Source organism: Scomber scombrus, chromosome 17 (genome assembly GCF_963691925.1).
Source record: "Scomber scombrus chromosome 17, fScoSco1.1, whole genome shotgun sequence".
Lineage (NCBI taxonomy): Eukaryota > Metazoa > Chordata > Actinopteri > Scombriformes > Scombridae > Scomber > Scomber scombrus.
The window spans coordinates 24,976,834-24,994,235 of NC_084986.1; the positions used below are offsets into that span (position 1 = coordinate 24,976,834).

Consider the following 17,402-nt stretch of genomic DNA (forward strand, 5'->3'; position numbering starts at 1 on the left):
TACAAAGCATTTAAATGTGATATATGGATAGTAAGTTATCAACAAAAACACAAAAGTTGAGGACATGGTCTTCATTTTGGAATACATATGCATCATAACAAGGTATCTTATAAATCATCACAGTCCATACCTAAGGCAATGTAGAAGGGGTCGATGCCGAAGAAGTCTTCCCCACACTGTGGTTCCCTGGGCAGGCTGGTGTCATACACTCTCAGGGCATCCAGCATCTCCTGATCCAGCTTGGTCATCTTGCTCAGCCGCTGTTGCAGGAAGCCCAGACTCAGCCGGCGAGCCAGGAAAGCGTTGTCTGCACAGGACACTGTGGTTCCTGCAAGAAAAGGAAGACTCAGACCACATTCTCCAAACAGCTCCTGTGAGTGTCAAACTCTGAATGGACGTAAAAACAAGCCATCAGCTCACCTGAGCCGATGCCGTCTATGTAGACCAGACATGCTGCGTGGATGAAGGCGGTAACAGTATCCAGTCGGAGATCCCACTCTGCCTCTTCTTCATCTTCCATGGCTCCCATGGTCATGAAGCCGTCCTCGTCCCGCTCGCACACTACGTTGAGGAAGTAAACCCATGACAGGATGTCTCTGACACTCAGGATGCAGCGCCGGCCAAAGTCCTGCTGGGTCAGCCACTCGATGAAGTCCAGCATCAGCTCTGCGATATCGCCACCTGTGTTTGATTCAAAGAAGCACATCAGTGACTACTGTTTTCAATATGTTTTCAGTATGACCTGCATTGTTTGTCATGTAGTTTATAAGAATATGGCCTTCTAAGCATGATTAGTGGCTGAACTGCTTTTCTTCAATGTCATCCATTCTATTCCTATGGAGAGAATGGTGAAGCTGGACTTTTTTGGATGCGCTGCCTTTGGTGTTGAGCATTCTTCAGATTTTTATGCTGCAGGAGTTCAATTAGTTTAAAGTTTGATCTTGTTTGCTTTGACCTCTCAATGTGCAACCAATGAGATGACAGCTGGTCCTGATATAACTTAAAAGCAATTAACTAAGAGCTTGTTTTCTGTGTTTACTGAACTGTACAACTCAATGTACACTCAAAGTAGTACTAAATAGCTTTTTTAGTTCCCTTGGAGACATTGGAACAAGAGCAACACAAACAGTGGACTGTATCAGCAGACACATTACCATTCATTGGTTTATGTGTGTCCAAATAGTCACTCTTCTATAAGCTCTGTTTTTGGTCTCCACCAACTCGTGATAAAAATCACCTTCTCTCTCGCTGCAAAATGCTCTATATGTTCACCAGCTAGTATCCATCTACTAGTTGTCAGCTGTTGCTGAGCAGGTAGTGAACAGAGGGTTTATCAGAGCATTCATGCTAAAAACACTGAGCTAAAAGAGACAAAAGCTCCATAGAGGTGAGGGAACAGTAGAGTAGCTGATGATTTTTAGCGACTCCTTTTACATTACATACAGTCATTTAATCAAAAGGCTACACTGAAACACTGATTAGTGCAGCTTTAAATCTATCTTGACAGAAAGACTACAGCGAGAGGGGATGTCATCAGTCAGATGGTGCCAGCAGGTTTGTCAACAGGAAACACAGTAAATCATTTCCTGATAAACCACAGCTGGCAACTGCAAAACATACAGTTATCTTTCTCAAATTTTTTCAATCTTTTTTTAACTTAGTTTTTTACTCTTAATAAACACAAATAAATTATATTTATTTATTCATCATTTATTTATTTTTTCTCTCTTGTTTTTTTTTCACTTTATTTACAATTTTAAAAAGAATTGTATCATTATTTTTCTCATGCGTGCATTGGTCTCATTTTTATTTATTCTTGTATTGTATTTGTTTTTGTTACTTCTTTGTTTTTTTCCTTTTCTTTATGTTCTTTTTGTTCTACATTTGTTTTCTTATTATCAGCTTGTCAATCAACTGTGAAGCACTTTGAACTACACTAACCTGTATGATATAAACTATATAAATAAAGTTTGATTGACTGATTGATTTCTCCAAATTATTTAACACATCCCTTAAAACTAAACACTAAATCTTTCTTTATTAGAAAAAAAGATTTTCAGTGCTGTTCAATCAAATGTAGTTTGTTGATTATCTATTATTTTTAATGAGACTACTTGCTTACATGGTCAGCAGTCCAGCAGCCCAAAAACTGAAATATTCATTGTATAATATTAAACTAATCACTGCAACTTAATCTTACATTGTCAACTATTTGATAAGTTATAATTAGGCCATTTTTGGTGTTTTTACTGATAAATCTGTTATCAAAGCAGTAACTGAATGACTGCTTCAGCTGAAGCTTACCATCGATGGAGAGGCCGGAGCGCAGGTTGTGTTGGATGATCTGAACCAGGTCACTGCGACTGTTGCTCTGAGGACACCAGATCTCTGTGAAACGGTTCCTGAGGGCAGGAGAGAGCTGTGCAAAAAAAAAAACAACAGATGAGCACACGAGTCACATACACAAACTTCCTACATTCCTACATTCAGAATATGTATTATAAATTCCTGTGAGCAGATAGAACTTCACTGCCTTCATCCTAATCTCCACTGAAAACACTGTGTGTAGAAACATCTCTTTTTTTTTTCAATTTACCTCCTTTTTTCCAAAGTCTCCTCCTGGGTTCATGGTGGCTACCAGACGGAAACCAGCAGCTCCACTGATCAGCTCCACGGCGTCGTTGTCCCCGCTGCCCTTCTCAGCCAGGAGGAGGGACTTCTCTGTCTCTAGAACACTGACAACAGATAGTGCACACTGTCAGGGGCTTTTCTGAGTGTGTTATGCAGCTGTATGTGGTTGTGTCTGGGGCATCATATCATGTTCATGTTGGATTTTGTGGCTCAAAATGTAATGCACCATTCACCCATAAAAGTGCACTGTGTTGTATACAAGTCTTACTGTCATGAAGAGGTGCACTAAAAGCATGAGATGGTGAGAGAAGGTGTGTTTTTGTGGCATGGGATGCTGTCATGTTTAATCCATGCTTATACACAAAATGTGGATCATGCAAATGTATTTTATATTACATCACTGTATGTCCCAAAAGAGCCTTACATCCCAACTTATTCATATTCATGAGATAATGAAATTCTGTTAGGATATTCCCAAATTCAAATGTACATATGAATCATTTTGAGACACAATACATACAGTTGGTGTCAATTGAAAAACAGTGTGCATATGTGTGTGTGTGTGCGTGCACGTGTGTGTGTATCTACCTGTTGAGTCTCTCCAGCACGGAGTCATCTGCTAGGGAGATCTCATCCATGAGGAACACTCCTCCCTCTTTCATGGCCAGCACCAGAGGACCATCATGCCACTGAAACAGCCTGCAGTCCTCCCCGTCAGCCTGCAGGCAGACACACACACACACATACACTGCTTTTACCCACTTTTCAAGATACTCATCTCTTTTTTTTCCAATTTAATGATATTGTCATTTATATTATTTTTGTTTCAAAATCAATCGAAGTGTATCATCTCCACACTCTGGATAAAACCTCAACCTGATATGAATTACTACACTACAGCACATAATCACTAATATTGTTTCACTAGGCTTCTAGTGAGACAAAAAAGCGGGAATGAAAATTAAATTATAAAACTAGTTTCTATTATAAATATGATTTTATTGTATTTTTCCTACCAACACGACAATAAGTTCCAGGAATAAAAAGACAGATTTATCATTATCATTACACCTTTGGGTGAGACTCTGCCCATGTCTCACACTTGTTCATTTGCTATAGATTGACCGTCCCGCCCACCACAGTACCTGATGTGTGTGTCTGACGGGTCGCAGGCCTCCAAGGAAGTCAGACGTCTCCATGTGGAGGTGACAGTTGACTGAGAAAAACTTCTGTCCGGCTAAAGCAGCAAACAGCTGGCAGATTGTAGTCTTCCCACATCTGGTGAGGGAATGGGACAAAAGAGCTTAGAATAATTAAGTTATTTAATTCCTTTAATTTTTTTTTAAAACAACAACAAAAAAACAGACTTTGTCTCATTACACTTGTACCTGGTCAGCTTTTGAGTCACTGTCAGCTAATACTTGACTGTCTTGCCACCTTTGCAAGTCGCCCACATATCGAGTGTGTTGCTATCCAGTGTTGCTTCAGACGGCTGTGACAACAGTGTATGAATGTGTGTGTGTGTGTGTGAATGTGTGAATGAGACATGTAGTGTAAAAGCCCTTTGAGTGGTCAATAGACTAGAAAAGTGCTATATAAGTACAGTCCATTTACCATTTATGGCTCACACTGTGATGGATTGTACAGTATGTAAAATAATAATTGAGAAATTAAGTGAATTTATTTAAAAAAGCTACAGAAAAATGACCACATCCATTTCACTCTTAGAATGTGAGATGACCTGATTAAATGGATGTTATATACTTATAGTGTTCAAAATGGAATAGGAAGAGGTATATAGTTATATATAATTTTTAAACAAGCATCAGAAATGTATGTACAACCCAAGTATTCACCCGGTGTCAAAAAATAAATAAAACCAACCTATTAACACAGCCCCTCCTCATCCATATACCTCCTTAAAGATGAGGTCATCTTACCCAGTGTCTCCTACCAGCAGGACAGACTCGCCAAATCTCAGCGCCCGTCCTACCAGCACAGCGAGTCTCCTCATGCCGTGTGTCCACACAACGTGGCGAAACTCCTCTGGAACTCCTGCTATGCTGTCAATGAAGGGACCTGGCAAACAGAGCATGAAGCAAGCATTATACTGAGTTCATCAGACACACTGGATGGTTTTGGCCCTCCTTTGATTTTCGGGGATTTCACTTGGATTCAAAAGCTACAACATCCGGCATCATTCAATCAAATTGTTCCAATGCATAAACTGAGAAGTGCTGTAAAAAGCTCCACTCACTGAACTGGCTGGTGACCTGTTTCTGAGAGAACAGGTTTTTGGGGTTCACCGTCCTCTTGAAGTGCTTCTCCAGGATAGAAAGGATGGTGGACTCTTCCTCCGGCTTCCTCACACGTCCCGCCAGCAGCATGTACCCTGATGAAGAGGACAACAGATTCATTATATTTTAGGCTTTTCCGATGGAACACGGGTGTCTGTTCTGGTGATTTAACAAGCCTCACCATCATCGGCCAGATGCTGCAGCCAGTCCTGAGAGGCCTCCATCTGCTCCTCCAGCCTGTAGCGGTCTGCCCAGCGGAAAAGATCTCTGAGGGTGATGAAGCCATGTTTCCCCGCGAACACAGAAGATCCCCTGCGTAAGGACTGGGAAGGAGAACACGTAAGACACAAGAAGTCAGGATCAACCGAAAAAAGAGGTCAGTAACAGGGACGACAAGTAATGTATTCCTTTCAGCCTCATCTACTGTGAGACACAATGGACGACTGTTGTCACACATAAACCCAGGGGTACAACAATCTGGCCAATATTCAACAACATACAAGAGTGTACAGTTACCTGCAGGTCTTGCATGACCTTGACCAGCTTGGTGCAGTAGGATGGAGGCAGGCTGCACCTCTGGTGGAGGATGGTCTCCAGCTCTCCACTGGGCAGCTCATCAAAGTGCAGCTCCACAAAGCGGTTCCTGAAAGCCCTGGAGAGCACCTGAGGGTGTGATGGAGATCATTTAGTGAAGATTACACAGTCTGTTTTTAGAACAAGTGTTGAAATATTATACAGTCCAATACAACATCCACACAATGAATACTAACTTTATGAAGCTTGTTATTATGTTCTATGATTTAAGACTTTTACTAGTAGTATGTCCAGTGGATGGTGCTGTAGGAAAGTTTATGGGATCATTAAAATTAGAACAGTTTATATTTTTGATAGGATGACATTTCACAGCAATCTGTCCATACTATGTTAATGTTTCTTGACTAGAATTTGATGTTAGTCCCTAGAAGGAGTCACCAAAACCTTAAAATTCATCCTCTGGGGATCATGAGTATTGATGTGAAACTTAACGCACATCTGGCCAGCAGTTACCAGGGTGTCTCCATCTGAACCTACACGATGCACCAAAATGACCAACGGACATCATCAACCTTAACAAGGGACAAAATCAGTGCTGTCCTGACCCTAAAGAGCCACACTGAACCACGCTATCAGACAAATCTTTCCCCAGCTCAATGAACACAATACCTTTCTACCACCATAGAGGCCAGGTGGATTCTGGGTAGCAAACAGCATGAATCTGGGGTGAGCCTTGATGACTTCCTGCGTCTCGGCCACAAAGAGCTCCCTGTTGTCGTCCAGCAGCCTGTTGAGAGCCTCCAGGACGTCGGTGGGGGCAAGGTTGAGCTCGTCCAGGATGATCCAGTAGCCTTTCCTCATGGCGTCGATCAGAACGCCTGCAGCAGTTACACAAACAAGCGACATATTAGTCTGGGGTGCTGCCAGAGTTCAATAGCAGACGGGGGCTAACTGGTGAAATGCTGCTATGCTGTGTCACAGTGGGTGCGTGGTTGCAGATGACCAGAATACATTGTACATATTTACATTCAGTGCATTAACTGTATTTATGCTTAATTATAGATTGTATCTATGTAACTGTAAGTCACCAAAAATCTGCGAGATATGTGTTAATACCCAGAGTCATAATGTAAAGTTTGTCAAATTCTTAATGAAAAAATCTAACTTATTCTAGAGACATAATTATGATGTGTGTCTCTAGTCACAGTCCCTTCCTGAATCTAAATCATAAAGGATTAGTCTGAAAATATTCTATCATTTTGTTACTGTCAATAAATCCCATTATAAAAACCAGAACCGAAATGTCTTAGTATGTCTCTCAACACTTCACTGACTTCCCTTTCCTGTCTGTGACTCTCAGCACCAAACCTACTGCTTCCTACTGAAGAAATAAATATTTCAAAATCGGCCTAAAAGTATATTGTTTCATTTTTCAAGAAGTCTCCTGCGACAGCCGGTCAATGTATCTTTTAACAAACGTTACTCAAACAGGAGGAAATAGTGCATTTGCTGGGGACTATTTTCTGCAGCGGATTAATCCACATTCTGTGATCTAGTGAGTATTTGTGGCTGCAAGATGGTGTGTGTGGGATTGAGTCAAAATAAACTACAGTGAGTGTGTTCATGATGATGAAGGAACATGTCACCTACAGAACTGTAACCAGGATTTAGCCATATTAATGTCCAACCTGCAACTCCACACAAGATTAGAAAGATAGATTTGAGAGGAAGACAACCCTCTTCATAACCCTCTTCATAACCCACATTTTATGTCTGGTTTTACTTTTTCACATTTCCTCTTAGTTGTATTATTATTTGATTTTCCTGTCATCTTTTATCTTTTTCCTTTTAATACCCATCCTCACATTTCTGGTTTTACCTACTTTATTTTATAGTGACTTTATATTTTATTACCTTTTATTTTATTTAGGTATTATTCATTTTTAGATTTTGATCCTCTGGTGTTTCCTCACTGCAGATTCATGAGATTATGATAGCGTCTCCTCGCTTCCTGTTTTAATTAGGTGTCTTTTTTGTTTGTGTGTTTTTTTGTGTTTCTTGAATATGTAAATCACCTTGTGTTACATTACACTGTATGAAAAGTGCTATACAAATAAAGTTCTATTTATTGCTTGTTGTATGACTTTAAATAGTAAAAACTTCTGGAGCGCCCTGTTTGGTCGAGTGGTTAGAGAGCATGCCACATAATGGGAACGTCCCTGGTTCGAATCCAGCCAGGGATCTATGCTGCAGGTCATTCCCCTCTCTCTCTCTCCTTATTTCCTGTCGGCCTCTCTGCCAGTTACCATCTGAATAAAGGCATAAAAAGCCCAAAATAAATCGTAAAAAAAAAAAAAATTGACTTCAGTTCCTCATATTCCCTAAAAGAAAAAGTCCTGTGGCGCGCAGGTAGTCGAGTGGTTAGGGCGCATGCCACATACGCAGCGGACCTCAGTTCGAATCCCGGCCCAGAGGACCTTTGCTGCATGTCACACCCCCCTCTCTCTCCCATGATTTCCTGTCTCTCTACTGTTGATAAAAGTGTCTATGCCCAAAAAAATCGAAAAAAATAAAATAAAAAAAGTCCTGTCCTGTAATCTGAGTGCTTCAGCTCTGTCCAGAGCATCACTGATGATGAATAAGATACATCAGGCATGGATACACACACAGTACTTGTTAGTAGATCAATTTCACTGTTGTTTTGGGTCTTTTAATGGGATTTATTGACGATAGGAAATGGAACAATGTGTGATTATGGTTGATGCTCGACCTCAGTTGGCCCTAGACCCCAATTTCCACAACAAATGTAAGTGGATACAGCACTCTCACTGCACAATGTTCAGAGAGCAAATTGTTAGATTTAGTTATATATTATACTTTGATACATATCATAATATCTTTGTTTTGCAGATATTGGAGAATATTTTGATATTTCTCTAGGCAAAATATTATACCACAATATTTCAATACATCCCTGCTAGTTACATGTTTTTGTTCTTTGGATTTGATCACTGTCTGATGTCAGTGAGGATATTTTCCTTCTTAAATTGAAACATTCTGGTTGTTCCTTTTAATACTGCTTTGATTTGACTTCATCCACCTACACATAGAAGGTGGAGATATCATACGTCTGTGTCTCAGTGTGAAACAGATGCACGACAGTGTGGAAGTTCGGCATGAGAACTCGTACCCTCTTTGAACATCAGCTTGCCCCTGTCGTCTGACGAGTAACAGCCGATGTACTCCTGGATGTCGGTGTGCTCGTGGTTGTTGATTCTCACGCACTGGTTCCCCGTGGCTGAAGCCAGCCAGTGGATCAGACTAGTCTTCCCCACAGATGTCTCTCCCTGGATCAGCACCGGGTGTGTCCTGTGGGGGACAGAGAGAGAGAGAGAGAGAGAGAGTGAGGCAGAGAGAGGGAGAGAGTGAGTGATGGGATGCCAGACTATTGATTTGTCATCAACTCAGTGTAGAGTTATGTGTAACCTGAGTGTAGCAAACTAACCTTAATGGCTATTGAGTGAGGAGGGACAGCTGAGTCATACAGCTGCCAGCCATGACAATAATGAAAGTACAACATCTTTACATCCATGATGAGTACTGAGTGTCAAAACCCAGCAAAATGAAAAAACACACATTTTGTTCCTTTATGTTTGTGACCATATTTCAATTGAATGATTAAATAATTCATACTTTAAAGCTGTAATAACCCATTATTTTTATATGAACAATGGATCAATTGACTACAAGTACTCACCAACTCTGCAGTTAACCCCAACTTCCCCCAATCCTTTCTACTTTGATGTTTTTGTGTACGCTGTTAAAAGCTTTTCAGTGGCTCAAAAGGAATAATTCAATTTATTTATATAAAAAATCAAATAAATCAAATAAATACCAAAACTAATTCATCAAAGAATAATGTAATCCTGTTAAAGAACAACGACATGTTCACCAAATGAACTTCATAACATTGATGAAGGAAAATATTGTTTTTAGCATATTTCTTCTTGCTTTTAGTGTTCAGTCATTATGAATAATGCTTCTTTAATACCTTGCTGCTGACAGATGTATTTAAATAATCAATTAATACAGCTATAAGAATTTTATGACAATCCAATCACCCCAAACAAACTCTTACCACTGCTACTGATCTGAGCATGTTTACATCGCTGATGGAAGTGTTTCTATAGTTAAGTATGTTGTAGATACTTCTGCACACATTCTTATATTTGTATTCTTATTCCTATTTTATTATTGTATTTTTTTGTTTATTTTTGGGGCTAGTTTTCATAGTCTGGGTCGCTTAGTTCCAATAAAGCAAGTGATATTTTAGACGTTGTGTTCTTTCAACTTTGTTTCAACCCTGTTTCCTGGAAAATAGACTGTGAGCCAAACCTTATCACCCAATATGCTCTCAAATCTCTTATCAATATCTATTTAAGATTTCAGGAGCTGTCCTGGTCAGAAGTCATACTGTTGCATAAAACAGTTGCAGGTCACTCACTGCCGGGGAATTCAATTCAACCACATTTGTTTTTTCTGTTCTCTTTCCTAAAAGGCCAGAATTAGCTCTGACATCTAGACATTTATAGATGAGCCCATTGATTTAGGGTGAAATCATGGGCAGGGGTGGGTGCAGGCTGCGGCCAGAGCTTTCCTACCCTGCAGACACCACTCTGGCGAGGTCGCGCAGGTTGAGCTTGACTGAGGCGGTGAGGATGTAGCTGGGGTCCACAGCCGGCTCCATCTCGCCCTGGGACACCCAGTAGCCCTCCACCTCCACGCAGACCCGGCCTGAGGGCGCAGGGATGGCCTGGAAGAAACATAACAAGAGGGTTACGAAATAATTTACCCATCTGAGATTAACATTCACAATTAATTGGTGGGTTTTTTGCTTTAGCAGAAAACTGAAACAGAAAAAAAGGTTTCATATTATAATACGATAAGCTATATGTATAAAACTCTCTAATATAAGCCTGTCTCATTGGCAGGCTTATATTAGGTAAATGAAGGCTTGGATCACTATTGTTATTACTGGTTTTAAAGTTTCGATATTTTTACAGTTCAAATGAAAAATATCCACACATCCATTTAGATACATCCACATCTTCTCATAAAACATGAAAGCACTTTAAAAAGGAAGACACTAACTGTGAGTATGTCTTACCTGTTTGAGACACTTGGTGTTCCCCAGCAGTATGTGCTGACACACCAGTTTCTGGACCAGAGGATGGGAGCTTCTGTCCAGCTGAGTCAGGAAGCTCAGGCAGAAACCCTGTAAACATGAAGCAGGGAGAGTGTCTACTCTGACTGAACACATACAGCAGAAAGTCAAACTAACTCAAAAACAGTGAAATGATCCCAACTTCTTTCAGCACCCGCCTACACCAACCCCCAGGAATTTTGGTCTCAATATAGCTAATGGATTATGTCTGTGTAGCTTCCTACCTCATAGAGTGAGCGCTGCACGCTGCTGCAGGGGTTTGATGCCACATACTTCAGAGCTCTGCACAGAGTACGCAGACTGTAGTGTGGTCTGTGGCCCGTTCCATCCACCAGGTGTGAGTTGGCCTCCCTCCTTACTGCAAGGTAAAAACTGCACACAAACACAACCATTATAGAGATGTTAAACTGTAATTCAACACAGTCTATTGCGGGCTCACATGCAAACATGAAGAATGAGGAACAGGCTTGAGGGTTGGGTTTGGGCTGGCTTGGTAAGAAGCAGCCTGGCCGAAGTGTTCCAGGTGCCTGAAGGAGACACGAGGGTAGACCCAGAACACGCTAGAGGGATTATATATCTCTCCTAGCTTGGGAACACCTTGGGATCCCTTAGGAGGAGCTGGAGGCTGTTGCCGTGGTGAATAATGTCTGGGTTTCTTAACTCTGCCTGAAGCTACCATTACCCAGTCCTAGATAAGTGGCAGAAAATGGATGCATGGATCTACTTATTTTGTCTTTTTCCAGTCACTTTTCCCAGGCATGAAAATGCACAACAGTAACAGTCTCCATCAACCCTGCACTTGCAGTCTTATTGTGCCATTTATTTCTCCTCATTTATAATTTGTATTGTTATATTTTCTTTTTCTTTTTTATCATGGCGGGATTGCACACTCGCATACACACACATCTGTACACACTGTGCCACCCCAACCTAAAATCCCATGCAACCTGTATCACCCAACAACACTGAAATTGTTCAAGCAATATTCAAATATTAAAAGCTATATTTGGTTGTTGTTTTATGTCTATTATGTATCTTCAGTTTGTTTCTTATGTGTTAGGTCTGGTCTTTGTCAACTTGTACAGCACTAATAATAAAAAAAATTAACTGGCTGTCAAATGTCCTGTAAAAAGCTCAGAATACAAATGATGTATAAAGAAAAAATTCTCAGCTATTGGGTGAATCAGTGATTCATGAGGTTTAACAGGCTATAGCTCTCCCTCAACAACAGCTGCTGCCATTGATTCAAAATGCTGAATTGGGTGAATGGCTGCAGATAATCTCTGAATAGAGCCAGGAGTGCTGCACACACTAAATATACTGGAGGTGGAGGGACATCCTGGTTGCCTCAGCTGTCTAAACTGACCTATGTCACAATATATCTAGTTCAAGTCCGGTCAGGGAACTTCTGTTGAATGTCAGCCTTCTTAAAATATAACTTTTTTTTATTACATTTCTAAGATCATATTATATTGAGTATTTTACTGCATTTTATTTAATTGTGGTGGTGAATGGTTTTATTTTTATTTTCCTTGTAAAACACTGTAACAGTAGTTTGAAAGCTGCTATATAAATTAGGTTTATTACAATGAAATTATTAACAGCTCAAAGTCAATGCTCCAGCTGCATTTCCAACAGCTCATTTCAAGCACCAGATGTCATATTGTGTCATGTTTAGTGAGACAAATAGAACTGACTTTTTTGTCTAAAGTCAAAAGCTACCCGTGATTTTAAAGCAGTGTAACAGTGTAAATCCATGGGTTAGATGGTTCCTTTCAACACTGTTTAAAAGAGTAACAACATTAAGTAGAGTCTAACCTTATGATTCCACTGATGATGTTCCTGTTTGGATTCAAGCATTTGAGGTAGTCTGAAACCAGAATGCGCAAATCTCCCTCATTCTCTAGCTCCTCCACATACAGCTCAGTAAACCTGGTAGAAACACACAAACACACAGCAGATTTATACATGAAACATGTCACATTTCTTTATCGTATAACTGTTTGAATGTTTCATAAGTAAAGGCCTTTCCCTTAATTCTCCTCTCTGCCCTCCTCACCTGTTCCTAAGGCCCAGAGGCAGGTTCCTCTTCCCCACATCAGTAGCTGGATTCATGCAGGCAAAGAGCCGGAAGTCTGGGTGGCGGACCAGGGGCTCTGTGATCAATAAACACAACAATATCAGCAATAATCCAAGAAATACAAAAAAAACAGTGTAAATATAAGATGGATTCAAATAACAGGGACACTGCAAATGATGCAATGGATAAATATGACGAACTGTGAATACAGCATGCATACAAAGTTTTCAGGTCAGTCTATAGGCCATTCACTGATCTTTTATATCCAACATTATGATATATACAGAATGGTGTGAATTGCTTAAGCTTTTCAATCTGATGCATTATTCAGTAGTCGCAGTGGTTTTGAGAGACAATTTAGATTTTTGACTATTTTTAATTGATTACCACTAGCCAGCACTGTGTATATATTAGAGAAAATGTGATTAGGAGTTATTCTCAGGCATTCTTTATTCTTCTGCAAATACATTTTGCCAGAAAAACACCAGAGATGTCTCTGGTACAATGACCAGCACATGTAACAAGTCACATGTCAGTGAAAGATGGTGGTGGTCCTCACCGGTGTCTCCACGGTCGAGCAACACCAGAGAACCGGCGCTGCCCTCCAGCAGTCCACTGAGACACTCCAGAGTCTCTGCTGCTGCCAAATTGATCTCATCCAGCAGGATCCACTGGCCCTTCTTCACTGCCTGGGCTAATGTTCCCTACAGAGGAACACAGACACATGTTAGAGCTGCTCCACCAAAGCTGGAGTCAAACACTTCTGTGTTTTTTTCAGGTCTTTACCTCTACAAAAGCAAAGACCATGGCCGTCTCACAGGCTCGAATCTGCTGCTGGGTCTGACTCAGCTTTCCCGCCAGTGCCTCCCACTGCTCCTGCAGCAAAGCAGCTGCACAAACACACAGGAAAACATCAGTCTGTCATCACGCTACAGCAGACGCTACACTAACTGTCATCAGTGAATGCTCTTTCTGGTACGATACCGTTTGATTTCTCTTGCAGCTCCTTAGTGATCGCAGACTTGCAGACGTGGTCCATGAGTTTGAGCAGATCCTGCCAGCGTTTCCCCCTGAAGCAGGTCTGCACGTGACCAAGGAAAGTCAGGTTCTGCTTCCTCGAGTAGGTCTGGGAGAACAGGTCCTCGAAGGCCTCCCGCAGAGGGAGCAGGATCTGCTTGTGGTCTACTGGCTTGTACCTGCAAAAGACAAAAAAAATGACCATCATTTAAGCCTGTCCAGGTTGTACTTCAAGCACCAACTCATCTTACATTTGATATGATGAATGAAATTTGCTAAATGATGGAAAATTATGCTTTTTCGTCATCCATGATGAGTCTAATGATATTATACAGTACAAAGCTAAATCTGTTGAGCATTTGAAATAATCTGAGGGACAAATGAATGAAAAGACTGAGTGATGGAATACTGTTCTTCTCACTGTCACTCACCCTCCGAGCAGGTCAGCAGTGTCACTCTGCTGGTTCATGTTCACAACCCGCAACCTGTGTCCTGAAACAAACAGACCCAGTTCAACTTTACTTCTACAGACAAAGAGAAAACAGAATATCAGAATCAAAACTGGTGACTAGGCTCCTCAGTCTGGCTCACCTGTAACTTTGGCCAGGTGCTGGACAGTGGAGGTCTTTCCAGTTCCTGTCTCTCCCACTAGGAGAACAGGTTCTCCCTTGGCCACACACACCGCCAGCTGTTCCAGAAGCGCAGCAGAAGGTCGAGTGGCAGCAAACGTCTGGTTTTCACTGTTTATGGACATTAAACATAAAAAACCCACACATTTAATGATTACACACAGGGTTGTATGCTTCGTAGATATGTGTATGTAACATATTTGAACAACTCTCACACATCATCCCATCATACCAGGATAGTCAACACCTTCAACGCTATCTTCAATGTTCACACACAAGCCCTACTCTTTGCTGCTTAGACTTTGTTTGCAGTGACTTTGCTAAATTTAGAAAGTTTTGGTGTTTTGTGTTTATCTCCTGTTCTGCTCACCATTTCAAAAAAACCAAAGGAAACAACATGTTCAATGGGTAAAAAACTTCTAATAATCTTATAAAGTTCCACTACTTTATCTCTGAAATTGAAGGTTGACAATTGTTTAGAAAATATACAATGCCTAATAATATACTATCAATTTTTTTTAATTTATTCAAATCAATTCGTAAAACTTTTCTTTTCTACAGCAGTCTAAGGTGGCCATTTGTTGTAATTATTTTAAAATTCCTTTCAGAGATAATTAACTCCAAAAAAGTTGCTTCCACAAGATAATGGGATAAATTTTAAACAAGAAAAAAAAAGGTTGTTACATACATAGGTTTGCTGAACAGCATTGACTGTAGCCACAAATAGTAAATACAAAATAACGTTGAATGCTAACACCTAGCATAAAAGTAGAACAAGTGGAGAAGCTAAAGTTAGCTGAAATTAGCTAACAATATAACAATAGCCACAACAGTACTAGTAGTCTTACCAAACCAAGTAAGGCTGTGCCAGTAAAACTGCTAAATTGACTACGAGTGTCTTCTAGTTTCATAAATTATTTTCAAATTCCTTTCAGAGATAATTAACTCCAAAAATGTATCCACAAAAAAGCAAAAGGTTGTTGGTGTAAAAATTATCCACAGACCTCACTGTAGAGCGTTTTCATGTGAAGTACTTTAAAGAAAAATAGTCTGTGTGAAAACTGTTCACTTGAGTCCTAAAAATTGATATTTTTAATCTAGAGCAAAAACAGTCAAATTATATAGATAAGTTTGCTGAACAGCATTGACTGTGGCCACAAATAGTAAATACAAAATAACATGAAATGCTAACACCTAGCATAAATGTAGAACAAGTGGAGAAGTCAAAGAGCAATGTCTAAAGTTAGCTCAAATTAGCTAACATTAGTTAGCAAGGCCGTGCCAGTAAAACTCCTAAAATTGAGTAAAAGTGTGTTCTAGATACGCTTCCATTTTATTAAATCACACAGACTGCATCCACAGACAATAACACGTGTGAAATTATCTAAAATAATAAATATTTTTGCTCTTTATTACACCCTCACCTTACATTTAATGCATTTGTCACCACATCCATACTGCACACATTTTCAGTCCAAAGTTTGACACCATTCACATTGGCCTTTGGGAGAGAATCAATATGGATATTTGGACATGTCCTGATGGGCCAACCATTAGATGGCTTTGTTTACCATAATGTAGTTTGAAATCAATTCATTGTTTACCAGCAACAGTCCTATTTGTTCTATCAGTTGGTGAATGTTGGCACAGCAACTGATGGATATATGTATGGTGTAAACAGGGGTCAAAGAGGGCGGGTGGACAGGATGTCCCACTTACACAGTGAGCTGCACTGCTTCTGTCTGCTTTCGATTCAGAGTGACTCTGCCCACTGAGACCTCCAGCTCGGTCAGCGAGATGCCAGGCTGATACATCTGGCAGAAGTGCTGTGCCTGAAGGAGGACAGAATCGCTGTATGTGTTATTTTGTAAATAAAATAAATTTAAAAAAAGGTATCTCACCATGAAAGTGCAGAAGTGGGGGGCATATTCATTACAGCAATTCATAACTGAATAAGGGGCTGAAACGGTGAAGTACGGAATGTCATTAATGTAAAAAAAAAAGTCCTAAGCACAAAAGCATTGTTTTGTCCCTCCATAAGACCAATTAATTAATACCTTCTCTTTGGAGATATTCAGCTTGCTTCCGATGATCTCAGCCATTCGCAGTCGACTGTCAGCACGAGACAGCATTGCAGTGAAGCAGTCGAGAGCCTGTTAGAGAGAAACGCCATCAAACGGCTTCAGTTAATAAAAATAACCAATTACATCACAACAGCTTGTCTATTTGTAGTTTTTACACTTACTTAAATGAAAAACATTTTCACGTTCATATTTAGGGAGGGGGCAGTTGTGTAGGAGAGACACTACAATCATTGTTGGTTTACTTTCATGAATCTACTAACCTCTTGGAAGACATGTTGTGCTGTGACTGAGGATGTGCCGTCAAAGTTGAGGCTGATTCGCTCACACCACTTCAGTAAGTCTCTGCAGAACATCAAAAACACATGATTTTTAGACTTCTGAGCATGCAGGGACACACAAGAATTTAAAACTATCAAATGTGGAAGAAATAGGGATTAAATTATGTTGATCTCGGCGGGAAAAGTTAATCAGTAGTTTTTAATATGAAACAGTGATCATTGATGCTATAAGTGAACAGAAGCAAGAAAGACAATTAACCCAGAGTAAACATATCTTGTTCAATAAAATAAACCCTGATGACCTGGACCAGCACATATGAGCATTGTGGGCTGGACTATAGAGCTAATTACATTGACCACTGAGAAGCATCTATACTATTGAAGTGTACAGCATGGAAACTACAAACACATTGATTTACAGCTGAGTCTTCACCAACACACCTTCTAATTATCCCCCTGAAAGCATATGGAAAATAAATTTTAAAAAAGCACCAAGGCAGACGAGTACTGTCGCTACGTGAGGAAGCGTCTATAAATCTGTTATCTAATGAGGATGTCCTGGAGTGACCAGTAGGATCTGCAATTCAAGCCCATCGTCCAGAGGGCAGTCCAATCAATAATCTATCGA

The 17,402-nt window shown here is 40.3% G+C and overlaps 1 protein-coding gene across 1 annotated transcript in view; it reads right to left on the reverse strand.

The window, feature by feature from the left end:
• Window positions 1-17,402, reverse strand: part of mdn1 (midasin AAA ATPase 1) — a 63,003-nt gene that overhangs the window by 35,849 nt on the left and 9,752 nt on the right. The window contains 25 exon segments of the mRNA XM_062437400.1: window positions 131-328; window positions 421-681; window positions 2,305-2,419; window positions 2,597-2,735; window positions 3,220-3,350; window positions 3,777-3,909; window positions 4,572-4,710; window positions 4,889-5,023; window positions 5,110-5,251; window positions 5,445-5,591; window positions 6,132-6,340; window positions 8,653-8,831; window positions 10,124-10,275; window positions 10,630-10,737; window positions 10,911-11,058; window positions 12,505-12,618; window positions 12,746-12,842; window positions 13,326-13,470; window positions 13,553-13,656; window positions 13,751-13,962; window positions 14,215-14,275; window positions 14,375-14,523; window positions 16,132-16,244; window positions 16,470-16,565; window positions 16,757-16,838. Coding sequence (XP_062293384.1) covers window positions 131-328; window positions 421-681; window positions 2,305-2,419; window positions 2,597-2,735; window positions 3,220-3,350; window positions 3,777-3,909; window positions 4,572-4,710; window positions 4,889-5,023; window positions 5,110-5,251; window positions 5,445-5,591; window positions 6,132-6,340; window positions 8,653-8,831; window positions 10,124-10,275; window positions 10,630-10,737; window positions 10,911-11,058; window positions 12,505-12,618; window positions 12,746-12,842; window positions 13,326-13,470; window positions 13,553-13,656; window positions 13,751-13,962; window positions 14,215-14,275; window positions 14,375-14,523; window positions 16,132-16,244; window positions 16,470-16,565; window positions 16,757-16,838 — 3,509 coding nt within the window.